At 49.5% G+C, this 24,799-nt stretch overlaps 1 protein-coding gene across 1 annotated transcript; it reads left to right on the top strand.

Annotated features, from left to right (window-relative positions):
• Window positions 1–18,904: 18,904 nt before the first annotated feature.
• Window positions 18,905–23,312, top strand: MAL (mal, T cell differentiation protein). The gene is made up of 4 exons (XM_050895001.1): window positions 18,905–18,991; window positions 22,507–22,674; window positions 22,862–22,996; window positions 23,238–23,312. Exons 1-4 carry the CDS (start codon window positions 18,905–18,907, stop codon window positions 23,310–23,312), a joined length of 465 nt encoding a protein of 154 aa, XP_050750958.1.
• Window positions 23,313–24,799: the final 1,487 nt, after the last annotated feature.

Genomic DNA, 24,799 nt, shown 5'->3' with positions numbered 1-24,799 from the left:
CCTCTGTAGAATATATGCAATAGGAGAGGAAGGCTTTTCAGTCTTTTCTTTAGAATACAGCCTATGCATATGCGGAATAAAGGCAGGCAAGGTGACAAGAGGCTTTTCTGTCTGCACAGAGAATATACGGGCTAAATATAAAACACATCCATAGAAAAGCAGTGCCTCACCTACCTCTACAGCTAGGATCTACCATCTGCGTACACACAACACGCCAACAACAAGGGGAAGCTTTTCTGTCCCTGTACAGACTACATACTGTCTTCCTCAAGACTACACACAGACAGGCAAAGCCAGGCTTGCTTTCTCAGTATGTAGCGTATACCAGGATATACTCTGCCTATCAGAAAAGAGACGGTGAGGCTTTTGTCTCTGGATATAGACTATATTTCATCTGTAGATAGACTGTATGCAGGCAAAGCAGGTCTCTTCCATCGAGTCATAGCACCAAGATAGCACCAAGGCAGGCCTTTTTGGTCTGCTTATACGGGGTACACTGGCTGTACAGAGAACAGAAAACAACAGAAGGGTGAGGTGGGGCAACACCTTTCTGTCACCATACAGACTATAAAATGGCTGTATGGAGAACAGATATGGAGAGCACCGCACACCACCTTCCTGTCAGGGCGCAGAATGTAGGCTGGTTACAGAGCAGAGACGGGCCAGGTGAGGCAGGGCTTTTCCACCCACCCCCATGTGAAATCTGGGGAGGCTGGGGGCTGAAGCGGGGGGTCTCTCTGTACATCAGGCACACTCTGCCGATAGAAGCACACAAACTGGGGAGGTGAGGATTTTCTCTTTGCAGAGCAAAGACTTGGTGCACACGGGTAGTAAGGACGGGGCTCTTCTGCCTGTATGTGGAATATAGGCTTAGAACATACACTGCTCATCTGTACAACAGACCCCGAAAGGCAGGGGAAGGTGGGGTGCTCCTGCCTGTACACAGGCAAGGTCCTCTTTGTAGAGCACGGGCAGAAGGGTGAGGCGAGGCAAGGCTGCCAGGAGGCTGGCAGTTATCAGAGCCCCCCTCTTGCAGCTAGCTAGAGGCACCCTTTTGCCAACCTCACCTGAAGTCTCCAGTGGCTTGCAGCTCGCTGCCTGCTCACGTCCACGATGCTCCAGGGAGGCTGATGAGGCTCATCAGGCCCTCCTCCCCATCACATCAAGCACCACCCAGGGGGAAGAGCCCGGGGCCCTGGCAGTGGTCTCCTCCAGAAGGCTCAAATAGGAGCGAACACATCCTGCTGTTTAGCACCATCGGGCTGGTGGCACAGTCAGGGCTTTGGCTGCTATGACCACAGGACCCTTCCCTGAGGAACACAAGGAACAAGGACTGCTGGCCCAGGGACAGGGCCTCCTTGACTGAGAGGGCAAGAGAGTCTCTGCTAGCAGGTTGGCTAATCCAATGAGGAAGGCCTGCAACCACATACACCAGCACGGGCTTCTCAGACTCTGCAGGCAGCGGGCAGGGGGCAGCGAGGAGGTGTCCAGGGGACAGCAGCCTTGGAGCAACATCGTCTCACACCCCACGTGGGAAAGCAGAATGACTGGGCACCAGTCTCTACCCTCCGCTGGACTCCTTGTCCACAGACAAGGAAAAAACTGACCAAGGATGCAAAGGTCAAGGGCACGCTTGGCTGCAGCCACCATTCAGCTGTAGAATTTAAAAACCTGAGGGAAGTGAGCAAAACAGCACAATCGCAATGCTGGACTTCAGCAGAGCAGACTGCCGCTTCCTGAAGAGCTTCTAGGCAGGAGCCAACGGGAGACTGGCCGGGAGGGCAAAGGGGCCCGGGGCAACTGCTTGAACTTCAAGGACAACAGCCTCCACCTCCCCAGACACCAGAAGGGTCCGTGCCAAAACACAGAGTTGATCCCAAGTAGCAGAAGGCCAGCACTGATGGACAGGAAACTCCTGACCCAGGTCAAATGCAAAAAAGGAAGAACACCCAAGGCGCAGGCAGAGATGGGATACCCGGGAGGAACAGAGACACATTGCGCAAGCACGCAGGGACGGATTTTGGAAAGCCACAGCGTAGCTGGAGGCAAACTAGGAAGAGATGAAGGACAACAAGAAGGGCTTCTGGAAGGCTACCGGAAGCAGAAGGAAGGCCAAGGGACATGCAAGCCACCGTTCAACAGGAAGGGAACCTACTGGCAAAGGACAGGGGAAAAGCTAGAGAAGATGCTACATGGGGTGGGGGTACGCGGGCAGGGGGGTGGGTGTGGGGGGGTGGGTCTGTGTTTTGGGGGGCTGTTTGCCTCACTTCTCACTCCTACTTCTCTCCCTCACTGGAGGAAACAAAGCCAGACTCTTCTTGAGGGGCACACTGGACAGACAAGGGGCAACAGACAAGTTGCAGATTCTGACTCAAGACAAAGAAACTTGCTCACCACGAGGGCGACCAAGCACTGGAACAAGTTGCCTAGGGATGATGCTGAATCTCCATCCTTGGAGATACCCCAAACGTGACTGGACACAGCCTGGAGCAACATGATCTGACTGGACCTGCTCTGAGCAGGAAATCCGACCCGATGGCATCGGGAGGACTCGCCTGCCCTACCCCATTCTGCCACTCCAGTATTCTCCCAGTTCATCACTGGCCACTGCTTATGTTAAGAGCTCTACAAAAGTGCTTGCAGAGCACTACACTTGCTCCTAGGCCATCAGGGGAGCTGCTGGAGACAGCAACCCTTACCTTCCATCACTTCTACAGAGCTCAAGCATGCCAAGCCTGGGGCACACTAAAGCCATTTCAGACAGGTAACAGAAAGGAAGGCTAAGTTTAAAGGCTAGGTCTTCCCATCCGAAGCCATCTGAGGCCAGTTAGGGGCAAGTAAAACAGTTCTAGAAAGCACAGGGCTGGCAGGCACGTGAGAAGACACAGGACAGCTCCTCCTGGGGAAAGCTGGCCATGTTCAGCTCAAGTTCCTCCCCCTCCCTTTCTCTCCCCCAGGAGGAAAAAGGAATCACATTCAGCTAAACTGGCTTTCATTCTGTTGTGGAGGGCACCCAGGAACTCAATGAACTGGTCAGACTCTTGCGCAGTATCTGATACAGAGACATCCCCCTTCCGGGCTAAACAGAAAAGTCTTTGCATATATTTTATAGAAATCTACATACAGATATCAATGTTTACAGACTTATAAAGTATCAGTACTTTGATAGAAACAGCATTCACAAAAACATGCCCATTTAAATATAACGGCGAGTAGGACTACGCTTCAAGCACAGAGCGCCACCTACAGCAAAGGGAAAGCATGTTTACCCAGGACAGCTATCTCAGGATGACTCGGGTGCGATATTGCTCTGCGAGGGTCCACAACAACTGCAAACCTTGCTACTGGCCTCCCCACAGGGAACAAATGTTCCTCGCTTGCTGTGCCAAATGCAAGATGCTACCACAAGCACCAGACAGGACACTGTATGTACCAAGCAGAAAGGGGAATCCCTCCCCCCTACCAAGTGAATTCACCTTGGGAAGGCAGAGAGGAAGGAACCAAGGAGACTGCCCTTCAGGAATGCAGTAAGCCTCGGACAGAAGAGGCTGATCTAAGAACAAAGATGAGTTTTTATAAAATGCGTCAAGTGGAAGGTATTTTGGCCTTGGCCGTTTCCCACTTCCTAGCAAGAAGTAATGCATTTCAAAGCAAAGGCTATTCTACAATAATCCGAGGTGCTGCTGCTAAATGGCCCCATTTCGTGCGGCTGGGTGCAAAGAGACCTGTCAGACAGACAGACAGACAGACAGACAGAAGGTGGAGGTACCGGTACTTGGAGGATGCCTATATAGGAAAAGCTAGGAGAAGGGAGCACAGGCTACACTTGGCTTTCAGTCAGGTCAAAGCATCCTGCACCATCACTAAGCGTGAACACAAGCTACTGCTACACTAGCTTGTGAAATCTGGACTAGGTGCCAGCTAAGCGAGGTATTCATTCCTACCACGTTTTGCTTCCGTTCAACTTTTCACCTCCAGAATACTCTTTCTTTGCAACTTGAGTCTCTTACCATCAAGCCTGAAAGTCATCTAAGAACAGGTCCCCGCTGTGGATCGCAGAGAAGCCGACTTGGTCACCAGTCCGCTCTAGTCTCAACTTAGTTTCAAGCTTGTCAGAAGATGCTGCAAGAGACAAGCAGCATTACTACACTGCGACACAGAAGAACAATAAAAGCAGAGAGACTCATTTTGGGGCTGCCAAACACCAGAATGCAGCCAATTCTGCAAGTGGGTACTCAGCAGGGAAAGCAATGTGCAAGCCAGCGCACTTTAGACTAGACTCGACAAGACTTTCACAAGCATGAGGGCAGGGGGGCCTCTCTGAAAGCAAGTCCCCTCCTCCCCTCGTGAGCAGCAGGGATGGAAGAGCAACAGGCACTCACACCACCAGCAAAGGCACATTTGCAACACTGCTCTGAAAAAAGGACTCCACCTTTTCAGTCAAGCACCGCAAAGCTGGGCAGTGCCAGCATGAAGCCTGCTCAGGCAGCTCCTGCTTGGCTCAGGGGTGATGTACCTGACCGGACTTCATATTTCCCATACATAGATATGTAGACGTACCTATTTCCCAAGCCAGGACCCTTCTCCCCATGTCCAGCACAGGACGACTGGAGCTCCCCGAGCACAAAGCCCTTGGCCGCTTTCTGCCCCCCCACCCCCCCAGCTGTAGCTCAGTGCCTGGGCCAGGCTTCGTTTGTTCCACGCAAATAATTCTGTCTGAAGGAAAGGTTTTGAGCATGCTTGCATTTATGAACCTTCTTACCTGCCCCTTGTGGCAATACTACAACCATAACCAACTCTATTAGCTTCCCAATGCCAAGGCGGGGGGGGGGGGTTGGGGGGGATTGGGGGGGCGCTGTAATGATCTCTGTTGAGGTGGAAAGAGGCAGCACCTGAGGTCCCCAGCCTCCGACTCCGGTGCTCAGCCTCTGAACTGCTGGGACCTCCGGCTTCAAACACGCAGTGTGACACCCATGTTCCACAGCCTGGAGCACACTCGGTGCCTGCTGCAGCACCGGCTCCTCACGGCAGGGCCGGGCACCGGCTCCGGACCTCTAGGCAGGCTGCCCGCCACCTGCTTCCCGGAGGAAAGCGGCTTTCTCCCCTCGCCAATACCTCGGGGCAATGTCTCCGCTCCCCTGGCCGTCCTCCCCGAAAACGCCCTCCTCCTCAGGGCTGCGCCGCTCCGGCCCGCCGGCAGCTCCACACGCAGCGCCCCGCGGCGGCGGCCGTTGCCTTCAACGCCCCCCCTCCTCTCGCGCCGGCCGTTACCGCCCGAAGCTTCCCGAAGCCGCGCGTGCGCCCGCCACCGGGGAGAGGGGAGGGCAGGGGAGGGGAGGGAGGGGAGGGAGCCCCGGGGGAAGGGGGCGGCAGCAGCCCCGGCCAGAGGCGAGAGCAGCCCGGCTGGGCTTCCCACCAGGCAGCGCCCATCTGCAGCTCCGGTAGGAGCAGGGAGAGGGGAGAGAAAGCGGCGACCAAGGCAGAGCCTGCCCCAGGGACCGGCCCCGGGGGCAAAGCCTGACAGGGCAGGGCAGGGACGGGACGGGAAGGCAAGCCCAGTGCAGGGAATCCCTGCGCAGCCCCACCCTGCCCCGACAGCCCCTCACCTCAGCCCGGGCCCTGGCCAAACCCCACCTGAAGCCAAGCCTGGGGCAAGCCCCAGCCCCACACTACAGACCTGCTCTGGCCCCTCCTGGGGAGGGCTCGCTGAGGTGGCTCTGCCCTGACACAGCCCGGCTCCAGCTGCAGGGAGGCCTGAGGCCGCACACAGCTCAGCACAGGAGTGGTGAGGCCCAGTCGACACTGCTTTCACCCCACAGACATGTCCTTTGGCAGTGCCGAGTGTAGAACAGCCCAGAGGAAAACCCGGGAGCAAACCCCAGCTGTCCGAGGGGTTGCCGCAAAGAGCACGGCCTTTCCTCAGGGCTGAATTTAACGGGGTAACTTTATGGCAGTTTGGCTAGTAGTTACAACAGGCACGGGTTGGTAGGGAAGTGTGGCCAGGAGGGCTTCTGCCAACCTGGGAAAGGACGTACAACAAAGTGGAAACCATGGGTGTTCTCTTCTTTTGAGGGCGCAACGGTAACTTGTGCTGAATCTCGCTAAAACCGAGGCTATTGTACCTGGAAGAGCTGGGTGGGGCTGGTTAAAACTTGCAGCCGCCTGAGAGAGAGATGCAGGTCTGGCTCCGTGGCAGAGGGGTTTAGGGCATCAGCATCCCAGCGGGAAGACAGGAAATGCACCAGCCACCTCTCTCCCCTCCTCCCGACTGCTGGAGGTGCCTTCTGAGGACAGCAGTGAGGCCGGGCACTCAACTGTGAGGTCATCTGACGTACGAATGACCGTCTCTGAGGTCAGGCATTTGTTTCTTGCCTGACCACCACCAAGGGAGAGGGACCCCCGTTTGGTAACTGTGGCCCTCGCTAAACACAGACGAGGACAGGCACAACAAAAGCTGCAGGAATCATGAAAACAAATGCTCGTGCTGAATGCAATCAGGCTGGTTTCTGAAAAGGAAAGTGTGTCTGTGGTCCAAGAACGTGCACCAGCCCCACTGGCCCCATGCGGTTCAACCGTGTCCCCAGAGCAATATGGTTTGTCACAGCAGGATGGTGAAGAATTGATAAAAAGAGGGAGGAGGAGCAAAGAAAAACTACATCCAATTGAAAATTCATTAATTTCATTTACAGATGAAATCACTTTATTTTCAGCAGTGAGTTAAACTTCCATTCCCACCCACAAAAACACTCAAAGAAAGAAATTATCCAACAGTTCACGTGTATTCAGGCAATCACAACAAAAATGACAACAAAGAGGGGACTGTGTGAAAGGAGCAACAAATCAGTTCCCTTCTCTGACAGCGTAACACCTTGTCAAGGGCAGGTACCTGGATGTGGACTCCAGAAAGCCTCCACACGCTCTCACCTGATGTTCCTGTAAGCAGGCTAATGGAGGTTAGTCTCGATCAAATTACTGACGGCTGATGGAAAACCACTCCCAGAGTCATGCTGGCGTCTCCTGTTATTTCTCCGCTGACACAGTGTCCGTTTCTGAGGATCACCGTTCAGGAAAGATACACGGCATCTGGAGACTACGACTAAGAAGAATCAGGGTTTTGCAAAACATGGTCTCTGAAGAAGGATTAATCATAAGGTGAATGGAGTTGTTTGTTAAGGTCAGGAAGAGAAGGCAGGAGAGAGCTGTGTAAGGGCCTTTAAATATCTAAAAGGATGCTGCAAAGAAAAAGGGAATTGACTTCTCCCCGTGCACCGTGTTCAGGACAAGGAGGAATGGGCTTGAAATGAAGCAAAGGAAAGGCAGTTGAGGTGTTACGGAAGGAGAATTCAGAGGCAGTTTGAAATAGATCTATGGTATCATGATTGAAGACAAGGAGAAGAAGGAATTACAGTTTGCACCTCATAATGCAAGGAGCTTTAAAGGAAATGATCAGTTGGCAGATAGAAAAGAAACAAAGGGACGTGGTTCTTCACACCTCATGCAGTTGAGCTGTGGAACGGACTGCAGATGTGGCAGGTGCCAAGGGCAGGTAGACATTCTGTGCATTTAAAAGGCTGGATTGAATCCCGCCTAGCGTGAATTCCAGAATCACTTAAGTCACGCGTTTCTGAGCTCTTTACTTTCCACAGTAATTAAATCTGGCCTGCCTACCTGGCAGACACGAAAACCTCTCTGAAAGTTGGCCAGAAATGGTCTCGTGACACAAGAGGTTCTTTTTTGGAGGACTTGTGGGTAGCACCCTGAGGCTGGGCTTATCCTGAACTGACCCCTGTTGCTCTCCTGGGGGACCCCACGTGGTCCCCAACATTTTCAGACCAATTCAGAAGCACAAGTGACTTGAAAATAAATCCCGAGAGGTGCCTTAACCATTTCATATTAGATTTTCAGAAGAACCCTTCCCAACTGGGAGAGGGTGCCGTTTGGAGCAAATACACCAGTGTGCGCTGTGACTCTGTTGTAATGCAAGCTGGCAGAAGACATAAGGGAGGTGGTACGGAACTCAGTATTGCATGCAGGAGTGAGCACATCGTGTCAGTGCAACTCTTATTGAATAATGACAAAGACAAGAAAACTAAGACAAGAAAACTAATAAAAATTCCTCAGATCTTCATAGCCTCTCCTGAACGGGGGGTGCAGGGAGCCTGTCCCCCATGTCTGCAAGACACTTCTTCAAGGCAAAGGTGCGATGCCTTGCGAGGAGAACAGGAGAAAGCCAGTATACCAAATACTCTTACGTTTCATCTGGGGCAGCAGGTCTCACAGCAGGTGCCTTGGACAGAGACCAGCAGGTAACAGCCTCTTCCTCCCTTCGTACCTCCTTGGCACGGTGTCACATGACAGCATGGTGTCATGCTGACAGTTCACACGCAAGAACATGCAACACATTTCAGACACAGTGGATTTCGCTTCTCTTGGGCTTCCCTGGGTTTCTCATTGAAGAAAGCGCTTGGCATTCTTTCTTAAAACAAACCAAAGACCTTGTTCCAGAACAGGTTAACATCTTCTCCATTAGTTCTTCAGGATCGCGGCCTTTTAGTTTCCACTGTTAGTAAGCATGTTTACAAGATACAGGTGAGGCTGAGGGCTACAACAGAGCTTTCCTCTTAGCCTTTGTAAATGCCTAATTTGAAGGGACTTCAGAAAAGTACTTAGTCTCAGGAGCGTGAACTACTACAACTCTGTCTCCTCCAGCCTACAACTCCACAAGCTTTTGCCAGCCGACATCTGGCCAGGAATCCTTGTCCTTAGGAGTTCAGTCCTGATGGAGAGACCGTTTTGGCTCTGTCTTGGAGAAAGATGCAGTGAATCCGTAAATTCACTGGGAGGAGGCCAGAAGGGAGAGGACAAAGGTTTAGCTTGATCTGAGGTGGCTGATAAAGAGCTATATTATTTCTGTGCTCACAGAATAGGGCAATAACTTCACAGTCCATAACTGTGAAGAGCAGAGCGAGAGATACAGGTATGGTATCTCTTGGCTTTTGCTGTGAACCGAGAGAGAGAGAGAGAGAGAGAGAGAGAGAGAGAGAGAGAGAGAGAGAGAGCAGCTCTTCTAGAAGGGGACAGAGCAGTTAAAAGAGGTGTGTTATGGTAAGTTGGATGAAACAGGTGGGCAAAACAGCCTGCCCTTTTTTGGGACTACCAGGAATGAAGTGAACCCTCCTGCTTGTATTGAGTTTGTGTGGCAAGGTTTTGGGGGGGCTATAGGGGTGGCTTCTGTGAGAAGCTGCTAGCAGCTTCCCCTATGTCCGATAAAGCCAATGCCAGCCGGCTCCAAGACAGACCCCCCGCTGGCCAAGGCCGAGCCCATCAGCGACAGCGGTAGCGCCTCTGAGATAACACATTTAAGAAGGGGAAGAAGTTCCTGCGCAGTAGCAATTGCAGCTGGAGAGAGGGGTGAGAATATGTGAGAGAAACAACTCTGCAGACACCAAGGTCAGTGAAGAAGGAGGGGCAGGAGGTGCTCCAGGTGCCAGAGCAGAGATTCCCCTGCAGCCCGTGGTGAAGACCCTGGTGAGGCAGGCTGTCCCCCTGCAGCCCACGGAGGGTTTACAGTGGAGCAGATATCCACCTGCAGCCTGTGGAGGACCCCACGCCGGAGCAGGGGGCTGCCCGAAGGAGGCTGTGACCCTGTGGAAAGCCCATGCTGGAGCAGGCTCCTGGCAGGACCTGTGGACCCATGGAAAGAGGAGCCCACGCTGGAGCAGGTTTGCTGGCAGGACTTGTGACCCTGCAGTCTGTTCCTGAAGGACTGCACCCCCGTGGAAGGGACCCATGCTGGAGCAGTTCATGAAGAACTGTAGCCTGTGGGAGGGACTCACGTTGCAGAAGCTCGTGGAGGACTGTCTCCCGTGGGAGGGACCCCACGCTGGAGCAGGGGAAGAGCGTGAGGAGTCCTCCCCCCGAGGAGGAAGGAGCGGCAGAAATAACGTGGGGTGAACTGACTGCAACCCCCATTCCCCATCCCCCTGCGCCACTCGGGGGGAGGAAGTAGAGAAAATCGGGAGTGAAGTTGAGCCCGGGAAGAAGGGAGGGGTGGGGGGAAGGTGTTTTTTACGATTTGGTTTTATTTCTCATTATCCTACTCTGATTTGACTGGTAATAAATTCAACTAATTTTTCTCCCCAAGTCGAGTCTGTCTCGCCCATGACGGTAACTGCCGAGTGATCTCCCTGTCCTTGTGTCGAGCCATGAGCCTTTCGTTCTATTTTCTCTCCCCGTCCAGCTTAGGAGGGGAGTGATGGAGTGGCTTTGGCGGGCACCTGGCATCCAGCCAGGGTCAACCCACCACACTGCTGGAGGGAGGAAAGAGCAGAAGCTCTTGGCCAAGGCATGGGGGGTGCTCTGGGAACAGAAATGCGAGAGGCTGATTTCAGGGGGCTGTGGGTAGCTGTCTGGGTAAATTAGCAACAGAGGAAAGAAAAGATCAAAACCGAAATACCAAGAAGATCGAACACCTAACCCCAAGGGGTACTGACAACACAGGTCACAGACCCATGTGAAGAGTAAAGAAGAAAGAAAAGGGAAAATCAAAAGTTGGAGGAGTATAAACCCTACAGACTTTTTCTTATGCTCATAGTTTAAGATGAAAGGCAGTGTTTGCCAGCCATTCTCAAGCTAGCTGTCATCCACCTACAATGAGACCCTTTTCAAACCTGTACCAGCTACACAAACTCTGGGGTCACGAATGCCGTACAGAAATCTAGCACATGTCCAAAAAATCCCTGCCTCAGCTGTGCAGATGAACTGTCTCTCTACTTGCACAGATGTGCAAGCTCATCTGCTTGCACAGATGAAGGAAAAGTATTCAAAAGAATTTATATAAAGAACATATTCATTATATGTTTTTCTTGTCAGTTGTCTGCAAATGGTTCAGGTCACTCTATTCACCATTGAGACACTATTTGTGAAATAAAGTCATCGTTTATTCTCAGCCTGGCGTTGGTTCCCTGGCAACTCATTCTGAAGATGATGGTCCAATATTCAAGCTGTAGCATTGTCTTTTCATCAGACAGGTGGAGTATTTGACAGTGCAATCATTCTTCAAAAGGTGTAGGCTTTAGCTTTAAGTAACCAGATGAAGAGAACCCAAAATTTGTTTTGTGTGTACCGCTAGAAGCAAAGACGTTGGTACAGACACTATTCCCCAAGGAGACAGTTAGATTCCTAAAATCCTCACACTCATTTTCAGAATTAAATCCCTCAAAGTTTCTTAAGCTTAAATTGTGATAATACTTTATTTGTTATACTTCCCTGTTTCCTCACGCACTTTTCAGGAATAAACATCTGTGAGATTTTAGTCCACTGGAAATCACGTGTCATGCACTTCACCTATCTCTTCTGCTAAGAGGATGAAGTTAACTTTCAAAGAGACTTGGCAGAATTCAAATAGACTTTTTTCTGGTTTGACTGATTTTTGACTGATTTTGTTAAAAAGGTAGTCTATAAGGGCAAAGTCAACTGTTACGGACCAAGTCTAAGAAAACTTCTCTTGTATTGAGAGCCACCAACAAAACCAGGTCACAAGTTTGCAATGGTGTGGCAACTCCCAACAGTTTTGATAGTTGCTTTTAGTAACATGCTGCTTCCCAATCAACAGAGGAGGACATGAAACAAAATAGGAGAAGCCATACCTTCAAGAAATTATGTTCTAATAACAAGCAAAGCAGGGGTTCTTCAAAGCTTACTCAGCCCTCCTGAACCGAACTGAGCACCAGTGTCCCCATCTGTCAGAACACAGTTGCTCGTTCCTCACGCACACCACTGCCAGTCCGGTGGTCCCAGGAACGGGAGGGCTATGTAGCTTCAGCTCTACCCATTACAGAGACAGCTAGACCCCCTCTGGAGTTATCTCTGTGGAGCTCTGTGCGTGGACTCCCACTGCTTTCTGCTCTACTTGTTTGCTGACTGATTTATATGTCTGCCACATAGGTAAGTTTTTATCCATATGTATACCTATGTAATCTTATGGCACATGTAATCTCACTAAAGAAGCAGGAAATTAGGTAGATACAGCAAAAAACACCCTCCAACTTTGAAGAAGTCATGAGTTCCCTGCTTGGTACTTGTGGCAGAAGGTGGTCAGCATGGACTCTGCATTTAAGTGAGAAAAGGTCTCCAGAAACAAAAAACCATAGAATTATCCACTTAAATTTTCTTGCTTCAATGAACTACTTGGGGAGGAAGGGGGGGAAGGAGACCTCAAGGTCTCAATAAGGGGTATCCTTCACACCCCTTCACAGCCCCACCAACACTGGGGCTCTGTGCTTCCTCTACCACCTATCCCTCACCCTCACCTACTCCCTCACCCCAGAGAGAGTCCAGATCCCAAATAGACGTCTGCCACCCAGGGAGTCTCCCACACAGAAGTAGCTGGGACTGAAAGCTCTTGACTGCCCTCACCTTCCCTCGGCAGCCCCTTCACAGCCTCACCAACACTGGGGCTCTGTGCTTGCTCTACGACCTAACCCTCACCTTCACCTACCCCCTCAACCTAGTCAGAGCCCAGGTCCAACACGGGCACCTACCACCTAGGGCTCCCACACAGAGGTGGCCAGGAATGAAAGCTGTTAGTGGCCCTCACCTTCCCTTGGCAGCCCCTTTACAGCCCCATCAACACTGGGGCTCTGCGCTTGCTCTACCACCTAACCCTCACCCTTACCTACCCCCTCAGGCCTCTTTGAGCCCCCCTGGAGCCTGTTTGGCATGTCCTGCCAAGGCTGCCCAGGGACTTTGCAGGTGCTCATTGTCCTTGCAATGCTTATAGCAAGTCCTAATGGTGATTGTTTTTCAGACAGGTTTGGGGCTCCAAACCACCTGGGCTCAGGCACATGCCAGAGGATCCTTCCCTTTCTGGTCACATTCTTCTGCACATTGTATAAAATAAGGTGGGGAGGTCCCTAAAGTGGGGACCATCCCCCTCACTTAATCTGCTTATTAAAAGCATTTGCCCAATTTTTCTGATTTTGCAGCCTCCTCCAGCCATCTGCCCCACTGCTTCCTCTGTAAGGGAAAGTTTTCACATTGTCTTCCTTTCTTGCACTTGATGCCCCCAGTCTCTCTGTGTCCCTTGGATTCAGGGCAGGTGTTTATTCCTTTCCTCCCTGTAGAGCTCTGCCCATTTCCTCCTGCCTGCCAGCCTGCTGCAAAATGAACCCATCGTGCTCCCAGCCAGAAGGATCTGCACCAGTGGTGCCCATGCCACCATTATTCCAACGTAGCTGGCTCATGTAGCCTTGCCACCACACTCAGTGCTGCCCAGGGCACTCCATTCCTGCCCTGGGGCTGGGACACCAGCTGCTGCAGTCACAGAGAGCAAAGCAACAATGACTGAACGTGCCCCCTGTTGCAGCTGTGAGGAGGCTGGCTGGAGGCTCTGGGCCGGAGCTGACGGTGGCAGTTATTGGAGCCGCATGTGCCAGGCATGTGGGGCCAGGAACAAGGCAGTCCTACCTCCTGCTCCAGACCCTGCACCAAAACTTTGTGCATGGCAGCAGCTGCGGAAGGGCAAGCACCATATATAGGGCCTGGCCGAAATGGGCTCTTCTTCCATGGGTCACTGGTCCACAGTAATGTGCATTTCCACATTGCTCCTTCTCTTTCCCTAATGTTTCATGTCTTTGGCCTTAGCTTCTGGAGTTGTGTGGTTTTGCTGGGTATCCAAGGGAGCATGTTAAAAAGAAGTAAACACTCCATATTATGGAGAGGGGAATGAGTCACTCACATGGACTCCAGACTAAAAAAAGGCAAAAAAAAAAGGAAGCCAAATGGCTTGGGAAAACTCTTTATTTTAGGTCATTTTTGTTACCTTGGTATATCCAATCTGCTTCTGAGATGATGGAAGTGATTCGCCCTGCAATTTGACTGCCCTTGTCTTGGAATGCATCTCCATCTGTGAGACATTTCTCAGCCCCGCTGTTTGCCAGTAGCTGGCTGTAGGGATGGTTCACGGACTCTGGTGTGGGTAAAACCAAAGACCTTTATTGTTTACAAATTTGTGCTTATATAGATTCATTAGCTGTCCATGCACTCAGGCTTGTTCCATGAATAGTTAATACCTTCTGTTCACGTGCCGCGGCTAAGCTTCTGATTGGTGCTGTCGAGCAAGACACACGTCTTCTGGCTTCGGTCTCGTATCTGTTTTCCAAGTTATTTCAGTCTTCAGCTTCTTTTCTGCACACCTGCTTTATCACTTATTTACTCCCTTATTCTATGTCTTTCAAGGCTATGTCTAATTGTTCAAGGCTGCTCGCAACACTCCCTACGGATTCCCACAATTCCCCCTTTTTGTTTTTCTGCCCAAAATGCAGTGTTTATCATCCTCTGCAGGGCCCTTTGCAGACAGGATAGCAAACACGGAATAATGAGCAGGAGGCCACAAATAGCACATAATAAAATTAGCCCAATCTTTATCAAACCTTTAAGCCAACCATTAATTCCCCAGTTACTAAAAAGATTTTCTATCCAACCCCATCCATCATCAACTTGTAGCTTTTTAACTCCCTCTTTCAATTGTTGAATGCTACGGTGAATAGATTCCGAGTGATCGGAGAGATTCATACAACACGTATCGTCAAGGTCTTCACACTCGTGCTCCTGTGCTAAAAGCAAAAAACCAATTGCTGCGCAATTTTGCAAAGTTGCATGTCTTACTGAATCAACATCTAAAAGCAAACTACTCAAGGCTTGAGAAGTAGCATTAGTCTGCTTGGCTAGCCAACATCCCAACTTATTTAGTGTGGCTAAGGCCTGCGAGGCTGCGACCCCTGGCGCAGCTATAGAAGCCATAATTCTCTTTTCACTGTTCCAAAATTCCACATCATCCCTGCACTCTGCCTTAAAGGCGTGGGTCGATCACTTGGAGCGCCGGTGATTAAAAATTATTGATGTATTTGGTGTTAGCAAAGTGAGCCTCCCCAAACTGCAAGGCCCTCCTTTTATATGAGATGGTATTCCTCCCCATGCACAATCGCCACAGATAAAAAAGAATCCCTGAAGGAAGCGCCAGAGGCGCGTTGCTAGATTTGGAAATATTCAGGCTAGTATAGTTGCACCAGGCTGTATTATTTCTATATATGGACAGAGACGAATTGATATTTTTGCGCCGTTGTTCGATTGCGCCCTGAATAATTAAAATACAAACAGCTGTCCATTTTAACTGAACCCAGGAGTCCAAGTTCTTGCGGCTCCTGTGGTAATTGGGGTGGCTGGGACTGGATAGTGTTGGGCCAGGTATCCGCCAGGACTCTGACAAGACATGTTGAAAAAGGGTTCCCTGGAGATACAATAGACAGGCAAATAAAATCTTGTCCTGTTAGATTCGCTAACGTGACCCACACATTTGTCTTTGGTTGTGGTGGCACCCATATTGCTTGTATACACCCAATCAAACTTAAAAAAGGTCATTATCCTCTCCATTTTATATACCGGTCTGTATAACAACAAAAATAACGGATTGAATAGATCTTACGTATACTATTGATTCTCTTACAATGAATACACAATGGTGCTAAAGTATGATTCAGATAAATGTGCTGATTACCATTAAAATAAATCAAATACTTTCTACAAAATATACAATGTACAGTAATATATCCACAGCAGCATTTACAGACTAGACATATAGACACCTGCGGCCTAGTGAGGCCTGTTACACAACTCCTCACTGTCTCAAGCAAGTCATTTCCCATCAAAACAGTTTGCGCTGTCACTCAAAATGTCTTCTGATGTCTCGGCAGGCCCTTCAGGGTCTTTTGCAGTTGTCTGTTGTTTGCCTGGTACCTGCAGCTTTGTGAGCGCTGGCCGTACACACCGAGCTGGAACCCAGCAGGGCCCGTGATCTGTCAAAACACAAGCATACCCTCTTCCCCATGTTATTAATGTAAATGGACCTTCCCATTTACCATTTAGTAGGGATTTCACCATGACAGGTACATTTTTATCTCGTAATGTTTGCTGTGATACCTCCCCTAAAGAGTGAAAATGGTAGAGCATCACCGGTGTCTCAGTATGAGGGGTAAAGGACAGATGATTAAACACATATATTGCTTTTGCTAAGCGTGTCTGCGGGGAGTCTCCAACGGTTCCCCCTTTTTGTTTTAACAACATGGTTTTGAGCACACTAACTGTGGGTACTGCTGCTGAATTGGCGTCAGTGCAGTGGCAACATATTGCTGGCAAATGGTGGGTGAATTTTTCATTCCCTGTGGCAGTACTGTCCAATGATATCTTTGCATAGGTTCCTTACAGTTCTCCATGGGTACTGAAAAGGCAAATCTAGATGTATCTTCCACTGCTAAGGGTATGGTAAAAAACCCAATCCTTTAAATCGATGATAATAATATTCCAATTCGCGGGGATCATTGCGGGAGATGGCATACTCAGTTGCAGTGAACCCATGTCTTCGATTACTGCATTGATGCGTCACAGATCATGTAGCAAACGCCACTTCCCATTTTTCTTTTTAATGACAAACACTGGGGTGTTCCATGGGCTAGTTGTCGGAACATTCACTGCTGCCGCAAAGGCCCCAGCAAGGGCTTCAGTTTGGTGCGAGATAGAGCCAACGCTATTGCAGACCTCGATCATCTGTATGATGCCGGCCATATGTGATAGGGTTTGTAATACTCGTTTACAGTCTACATTAGCGTTTTCAACCGCTAGCTTAAGTAATAGGTCTTCCTTTGCCTCGGCGTTATCAATCTGCTTATCGAGAGCGTCTCTCAAGCGATCAATAAATTGCATGTAAGGCTCGTTTGTTTGTTGCATAATACGGGTAAAAAATATTTTTTTTTTTTTTTTTTTTCGGGTAAATGATTTTTCTGCTTTCCCTGTCGCTGGTACTTTAACTGGCTTGATAAGCTAATCGGGCAGTCAAACACAAAATCGCGGGGTCAAGTCATGCCTGTAATCGTGGATCGTCTAACAGCGGCCACCCTAGCAGCTGGGGTAAGCCTGCTCCATGTAATGGATCATTCGGCTGCTTTTCTAAATTCGCAAGTGCTTCCTGGGCACACAGATCCTGCCACCGTTGTGTAAATAACAGTTTCTGAGTTGGCATTAAAATCATGGCGGCTAATTGGCATATATCATAAGGAGTAAGTAATCGTCCTGTAAAAACATTCTCTAACAGACTCTGAGAAAAGGGGGCAGAAAGTCCATAGGTCACAACGGTTTTCCGCAACTCCTTGATTAAGTCCCACTGGAACGGTTGCCACTCATTTGGTCCTTGATCCCGCACCAGGACAGGAAAAGACCAACTCACTGCCTCAAAGTCTCCTGTCTTAATCGCCTCCTCCCTTAGCTTTGCCCACCGATCTTTAGGATCAAAGTCCATGCCGTCCGATGTCGTTTTTTTCGGCAGGGCGGGAGGGATTGCTACAGACGCTGGCGTAAAACCGGGCAATTGTCCAGATACATCCACAAGCTTACACTGCTCACCCTCCGGAGGTACTGAGGCAGTCTGTAAATCTTGGGATTTAGGTCTGACAGTGGAAGCAGTTTTTTCTCCCCCTACACTCGCTGTCGTTTCTTCGGGGGGGGTCTGGGGAGCTATAGCACTCGCGGCAGCAGCGGCAGCTTTTTTATCTGCCTTAATCTGCCATAAATTATCTGTCACTACACGCCAAGTGGTCATGATTTGAGCTGCCGTAAGGTCACCTCATGAGGCTGCTTCCCAGATTAGCGTGCCGGCTTTCTCCCAATTATCTACATCAAATACTTCATGCAACTGTGTGGGAGCTCCGTGCGTTTTAAGCCACATTAACAACATTTTCATAGTCCGTTCCTCATATTTGATTCCCCGCTTAGCTAACAATTGCAATAACAGCCGTAAAATGGACGCTTCTTCTACAGACATATGCGCCCCCATTTAAAAAAAAAAATAAAATGCTCCAGTTGCTCACCTTTATTTGGTGATTGAGACCTGGGTCGTTCAGCTCCTCCGCTGATGTATTCGTCCAACTGGAGTCCCTACCGACGTACGTTCCATGCTGTAGTTTCGTGCCCCACGTTGGGCGCCATTTGTAGGGATGGTTCACGGACTCTGGTGCGGGTAAAACCAAAGACCTTTATTGTTTACAAATTTGTGCTTATATAGATTCATTAGCTGTCCACGCACTCAGGCTTGTTCCATGAATAGTTAATACCTTCTGTTCACGTGCCGCGGCTAAGCTTCTGATTAAGCTCGGTGCTGTCGAGCAAGACACACGTCTTCTGGCTTCGGTCTCGTATCTGTTTTCCAAGTTATTTCAGTCTTCAGCTTCTTTTCTGCACACCTGCTTTATCACTTATTTACTCCCTTATTCTATGTCTTTCAAGGCTATGTCTAATTGTTCAAGGCTGCTCGCAACACTCCCTACGGATTCCCACAGCTGGCATGTCCTGGCTTGCCCTGGCTGCCAGCTAACCTTGTGCCTGCTGCTGTGACCAGCTCACGTGAGTGCGGGACAAGCTGACTTACTGTGCAAATAAAGGGGATGAGAGGCTGCCCAGCTGGATGGGTACAGGTCTTCCCTGTTGCCCTCAGATGTAAGCCAGTGCCACCCACCACCACCCAGGGACTTGCCCTGCATGCTCAGCTTGTGTAGAGACAGCTCTGCTCAAAATGCCTCAGGGCTGCCCACATCTCGTGAAAACCTCCCATGTGGCTCCCATCAGCCACCAAGTAACTCCTTGTCATAGGGTTTGGCCATACCTGTGCCATTCACAGCTGTCTTCACCTGCCAGCAGGAAGGAGGGAGGGAAGAAGGAAGAGCAGGAAGAAGGGGAGGGAAGGAGGAAGAGAGAGAGAGAGAGGGAGGGAGGGAAGGAAGGAAGGAGGTTGCATTTGGCAGCTACCTTCGGCAGCTAGAGTCAGAGCGGCTGACAGTCACCGTGAGAGAGGCTCGCAATGTCCTCTGCAACTTCCACCACCTCTTTGCCCAGTGGCCTGGCTGTCCTGACGACTTTCCCAGATGTGCTCTTCATTCCTGAAATCGTGAGTGCTGGCTTTTCCCTGGGGGAGGGCAGATGCTGCTTGTGGGGCATCCGGCACACTTCATGCTGCGGGTGTCTGAGGGATGAGACTTGACACAAAGCATGTGGTTCAGGAGCCACACCAAGTCCCTGAGCCACAAGGGTCTGGGAGCAGCCCCTGATGCCTAGCTCACCCTCAAAGAAAACCACAAATCTTGAGCTGGGGCTCGGAAGCTCTCCTTTAGTCTGCAGGGGATTTTTGTGGTGCCTCTGAAAACCTTTTGTAATTTCCTGCCTAACAAAGTTGAAGGGGTTGCTGGTGGGTTTAAACTAGGTTGCCAAATTGAGCCAATTAATTAATTGGAAGATGATTTTAGCAGTTGATACAGGCAGAGGATAAACTGCTTGCTTAAAGCAGGGGGTAAAGGCTAGCTGAGGTAATTGTTCTCAGCAGCAAAGAGCCTAGGCTGCCAAAGCTGTACTGCTCAGCTGCAACATTCCTGAGCTGGAGGTGCAGAGTGCTGGACCTGGGTGTGTGAGCAACAGTGGGTGAGCAAAGGGTGAACAAACACCTTATAACTTCTTCCCATATTGTAATTTCATTGAGCAGGAGAAGATCATAATCTTAATGGATTTGGCACAGGTGATTAAAAGCAGTTGCTGTGAGCACTCACTAAAAGATGGAAAGTTTCAACTAGAACCTTTTTCCTGTGTCCTCTGCCCCCACCCATGAAACCTGCTTTTCCACAGCAGTTTGAGAGGCTTTTTCCAAAGCCTGAGCACTTTCATCCAGCATTGAGGGGTTTGGCTGAGTGCTTTAGATTGGCATTCAGATTATTTCATGCTAAAAACTTCAACTTTGCCAGCTGGGACCAAATCCTTTCCTGTCACCCAACTCAGCCCATACTCCTGGGATTTACAGCATCTACTTCATTCTCCTAGTGATAGCAGTCAAGCAAAGGGGAATTGGGTTATAGAAGGCATTACCAATGTGTAGAGAAAGGCTTTGCTTCAGCTCCTCCCAATATGCTCTGGGGACTTTGTCTCTGTGCCCACGCCCTGAGAGTAAGCTCCAGGTTTCCTGCAGCTGCACGAAGGAGAGTGCAAAGTCCCTGTGGAAGTTCTGGCTGGGTAGACACTTGCCAGCCACCCCTGCCATTGGGTTGTGTTAGTCCTGGTGCTGAGCATGCTGTTGGCCTCAGCATGCTTACAGTACCGGCTGTGCCTTGAACTGTTTGTAATTCCTGTCTCCAGGGGATTTGGCAAGGCAGCTTTCTTAATAAGACAAAAATAATCACCCTATCCTTTGGTTTGGGTAAGATCTGGGAATGTGCATCCTAAAGGCTCAGGAACCACCTGGGGAAAGAGGAATGCTGCATAACTGGATTTCTCCATCTCTGGAGGTGTATGACTCTAGGTTATAGATAATATAATAATACAGCTGTATTATCTCTGCTGTGTACAAAGGAGGCGGCTGCCTTGAATCACAGCATTCAGAAGGATAAAGAGTTTCTCAGTCCTTAGTTGAATCTGAGGTTGCCTGCAGTGGGTTAATATATTAACTACAAAAAAAAAAATGGCATTTCAAATGCTAAGACAGTTGCGAAAGTGCCAGAAGGTCCTGCCTGCAGCTCAGATGATTGCCACATCTGGATGTGCTGATTAAGAACTACCATTTTTATTCTGTGAGGCTGGGTTTAATTCTTGTAATCTATTTTATTTGAAGAGCTTTCTGCATTTATGGATAGCCAGGCCTATGTGGAAAAGCTGAAACAAGTTGAAAAAAGATATATTTTCTTTGTAAATGGCTATTTAAAAGATAAGTTTTTCTTAGACTGCTGTCCCCAGCCTGCTGTGGGTTGTTATTGAAAGCCTCTTGACCTTTTCCTCATTTTTCTGGGTCTGCTGAACAGCAGCACCATAAAACCGAAGTCAGCAATCAAACCATGTCAAACATACTTGCCTGAGTGAGAAATCACATCCTGCAGAAAGGAGAGATGGGGAGTGGTAAGAAATGAGAAATGATACTTATTCCTCCCAACCTCATCTATCACCCCAATTGTGTTGGATTTTAATGGAGCAACTGTAAGGTTTTCTCCAGGATCTTTAGCTGCAACGCACTCATGGTGTTCACCACATGAGTTATTACAGGCACTGGACTAGTGTTCAAGTGTCAGTCTTTGGTTGTTACAAGAGGCATCACAACAGCAGCACTTTGGAAGACCTATTTTCACTCAGATATTTGCAAGATCTCAACTACATCATTGATTTAATGTATCAATTTGCATAAAGGAACCAATGAACTTTCCTACAAATGTGGGGTGACACAAATGATGTGACATTTTCTGAGTATCATAAATCAGAACCTTTTTTTCCCACTTGCAAAATGCCTCCAAGGAAATGGAAATGCCACGATTTGTATGAATTGGCACTTGGATGCTGGCAAGGCTGACCTGGGATACACTGGCGATCAGAATGATCTTAGAGTCAGTGGGGCTCTCTTACCTCTGGAGATTTGCCTGCAAATCCAAGACCAGCCGGTGATGAGGGATAGGTCCCCACAGCAGCACCAGTCTCTACACAGTGTGGGTTCAGCTGAGGAGCTCCTCATCTTAGGATGCTGCATAGACTAAACTTTGCACAGGTTCAAGAAACAACTGGGCTGATTTGTAGCAGAGAAAAGCTGCTGAGTGCATTTTGGTACAAAGACACCACTTGCAGCTCAGACATTCTGCAGCATTGGACATTGTGCTCTCATCCTCTTGTGTAGGAATCTGCTGGTGGAGAAAGGATGGAGCCTAGATGTAGCTGTCCTTGTGTTCCCCACCCCACCAGAAAACCCATAGCAAACTCCCGAGGCTGGCTGAGAAGAATGGGGTCCCACCTGCTACCAGACCAGCAGCTAGTACCTTGCACAGCTCCGGTGTAGCCAACGAAGGATGACCCAAATAGCTGGAGCAGCAATACAAGCCCCCCTTCCCAGGAGGAGCTGGGAGCCTCAACCTTATCTCCCCTACCTCAGAGAGTAAAACTGGCCATATTACCTCTCTTCAACCTGTTCTTTCTCCTTTCAGGGTGACATTTGCACATGGCCTTCATTAAGGCCATGTCTGTGGCCTTCATGAGGCCACATGTCTGCTGTTTGTGCAGGTGAGCTGGGTTTGACACCACTCCCTTCAAGGATCTGCCACACTGGGTGTGAAGCAAACATGCCCTTCTGAAATAATCCTCCCTGTTCATCGAAACCAGCCTTCAAAAATGTCTGAACCAGCCTCCTGAGCACACTGATGTGGGGAGGGCGTGAATGGTGGTGACACCAGGAGGCAGGGCTACAGCGAGGCTTTTTTTGGGTCAAGATCAAAGGCAGATGCTCCCAGCCAAATACCCAGTTTCAAGTGGAGGCTGTGAAGAACTCAAAGGCATCCCTGGGCTATTGCCATGTGCAGTGCTAGTGCCAGAGGCATGCATGGTTTTTGGCTCTGCTCTGGATAAGCCAATTTATCCCATGCTTGCCCTCTCTCCCACTTTCACTTGCAGATCTTTGGGGGCCTTGTCTGGATCCTCGTGGCATCCTCGAAGGTCCCGTCACCCATCCTGCAAGGCTGGGTGATGTTTGTCTCTGTGTTCTGCTTCATCATTTCCACCACCCTCCTGTGCCTCTACATCTGCGGGGCGCATGGGGGCAGCAGCTCCTGGGTCACCTTGGTAAGTGGACATGACAAACCTCAGGGCCTCTCCCCTCCCTGGTATCACTGGTAGACAATTGTTTCCTTTGCTGCTACTGCACTCCAAATTGCAGGCTGGGGCCTGCTTATGTGAGTTCCTTTTTTTTTTTCTCCCCTTCGCAGTGTTCTCCCTCCTTGGAAATGATTGTGTGATCCTTGTTTCTTAGGATGTCATCTGCCAGGAGACCGCAGCTTTGTTCTACCTCAGTGCTGCTGTGTTGGAAGCCTACTTCACCTATGCCATCGGCTTGTCTACCAGCCCTCTGATAATGACCATCTACCAGGAGAACATTGCTGCTGTGGTGAGTGCCTGGCAAGCAGGGGAAGGAAGGTGAGGAGGTGACTGTGGAGCGGCCTCAAGGGCAAATCTTTACTTGCACCAACCATTCAGGGAGGGGGGAAAGAAACTAGTCCCAGTCCTACTATGCATGAATGTCTCCAAACATGCAAGAGTCAACAGAATTATAATGGATCATGAAGTGTTTGCTCAGTGCAGGAACTCATATAATAAAGTTAACTGGCTGATGTGTTTTTCCATTGTAGGTATTTGCATTCTTAGCTACCCTGATGTACGTGGTCCATAAGGTGTACTCACTCCTGCGATGGAAATCATCCTAAGCACCCCCCCGTGCAAGTGTGTCTTGTCGTCACCCTAAGAACACGGAAGTTGTTCAACGACTGCAGTTTCCAGGCTGGGTTTGGGTTTTGTTTTTTAATGTATATACTATAAACAAGCAGCTTTTTATGTGGGACCGTGGCAATGAAGACAAAGAGCCTGCCAGAGAAAGCTATATCCTGGCACAATGTTTCCCTTCAGTCTCTTCTGGGTTGGGTATAGTTTGATGCTGGTAATTGGGCCCCAAATAGAAAAACATCCAGCTTTAAAAAGAATAATATAGTTGGGTTCAAAGTGCTAAAATCTCCCTGAACCACACCTTTACGCCTCCAGGGTTGCTGTTGCTATCAGGGGAAGCCTGAACAACCAGCATGAGTATGAAACCGGGTCATTTTAATTGCCGCCCATCCATGTAAGCCTGTTTCTGTCCCTAAACCTGCTGTGCCAAAAGAACATTTTCATGCAGTTTCTGGAAATGCCATCTCTGACTTGTGATGAGAAATGGGGACAATATTTAACTTGCCTCAGGGGCAATATGAGTTATTGCAACCCCTGAAGGGTATTGCTGAATTATGAGGCACAACCATAGTGCCAGGAATTGCTGCTGTCTTTAGTCCCCCTACAAAATACAACTTAGAAGGTGTGCAGTTGCCTGTAGGAGATTTGTATGGATGATTAGAATAACAACTTGAATTGCAGAGGCAATCAGCTCTTGTCTTTGGTGCATGGCTTCTCTCACATACACCAGCACTATGTCGCTAATAAAGATGGGTTTGCTGTGATTTTGCAAATACACAAGAGACTTTTCTGCTATTTTCCCTTTGCTGCACACAGATACACAGCCCTGTACAGCCTCAGGAGCACTGCATTGTAAGGCACAGACTCGGGCATGAATGAGAGGGCTTTTCTGGCAAGGGGAGCCTGCAGGGCTCTGTAGCCTGGGCCAGGGGCTAAACCAACTCAGGTTAATCTCAGTGATGATGTTCATCTGAATGCTGAAACTACTCCACAGTGATAACTTGAGTGAGTGTGCTGGTTTTGGCTGGGATAGAGTTAATTTTCTTCACAGTAGCTACTATGGAGCTGTGTTTTGGATTTGTGCTGGAAATAGTGTTGATAATACAGCGATGCTTTAGTTATTGCTGAGCTGTGCTTACACAGAGGCAAGGCCTTTTCTGCTTCTCACACCACCCCACCAGTGAGTAGGCTGGGGGTGCACAAGAAGTTGGGAGGGGACACAGCTGGGACAGCTGACCCCAACTGACCAAAGGGATATTCCATACCATATGACGTCATGCTCAGCAATAAAAGCTGGGGGAAAGAAGGAGGAAGAGGAGACGTTTGGAGTTGTGGCATTTGTCTTCCCAAGTAACCATTACGCGTGATTGAGCCCTGCTTTCCTGGAGATGGCTGAACACCTGCCTGCCGATGGGAAGTAGTGAATGAATTCCTTGTTTTGCTTTGCTTGCATGTGTGGCTTTTGCTTTAC

This window comes from Gymnogyps californianus, chromosome 3 (assembly GCF_018139145.2).
Source record: "Gymnogyps californianus isolate 813 chromosome 3, ASM1813914v2, whole genome shotgun sequence".
Taxonomy (NCBI): Eukaryota; Metazoa; Chordata; class Aves; order Accipitriformes; family Cathartidae; genus Gymnogyps; species Gymnogyps californianus.
The sequence above is the reverse complement of the archived record's forward strand: the minus strand, read 5'-3'. Positions and strand labels throughout refer to the sequence as shown.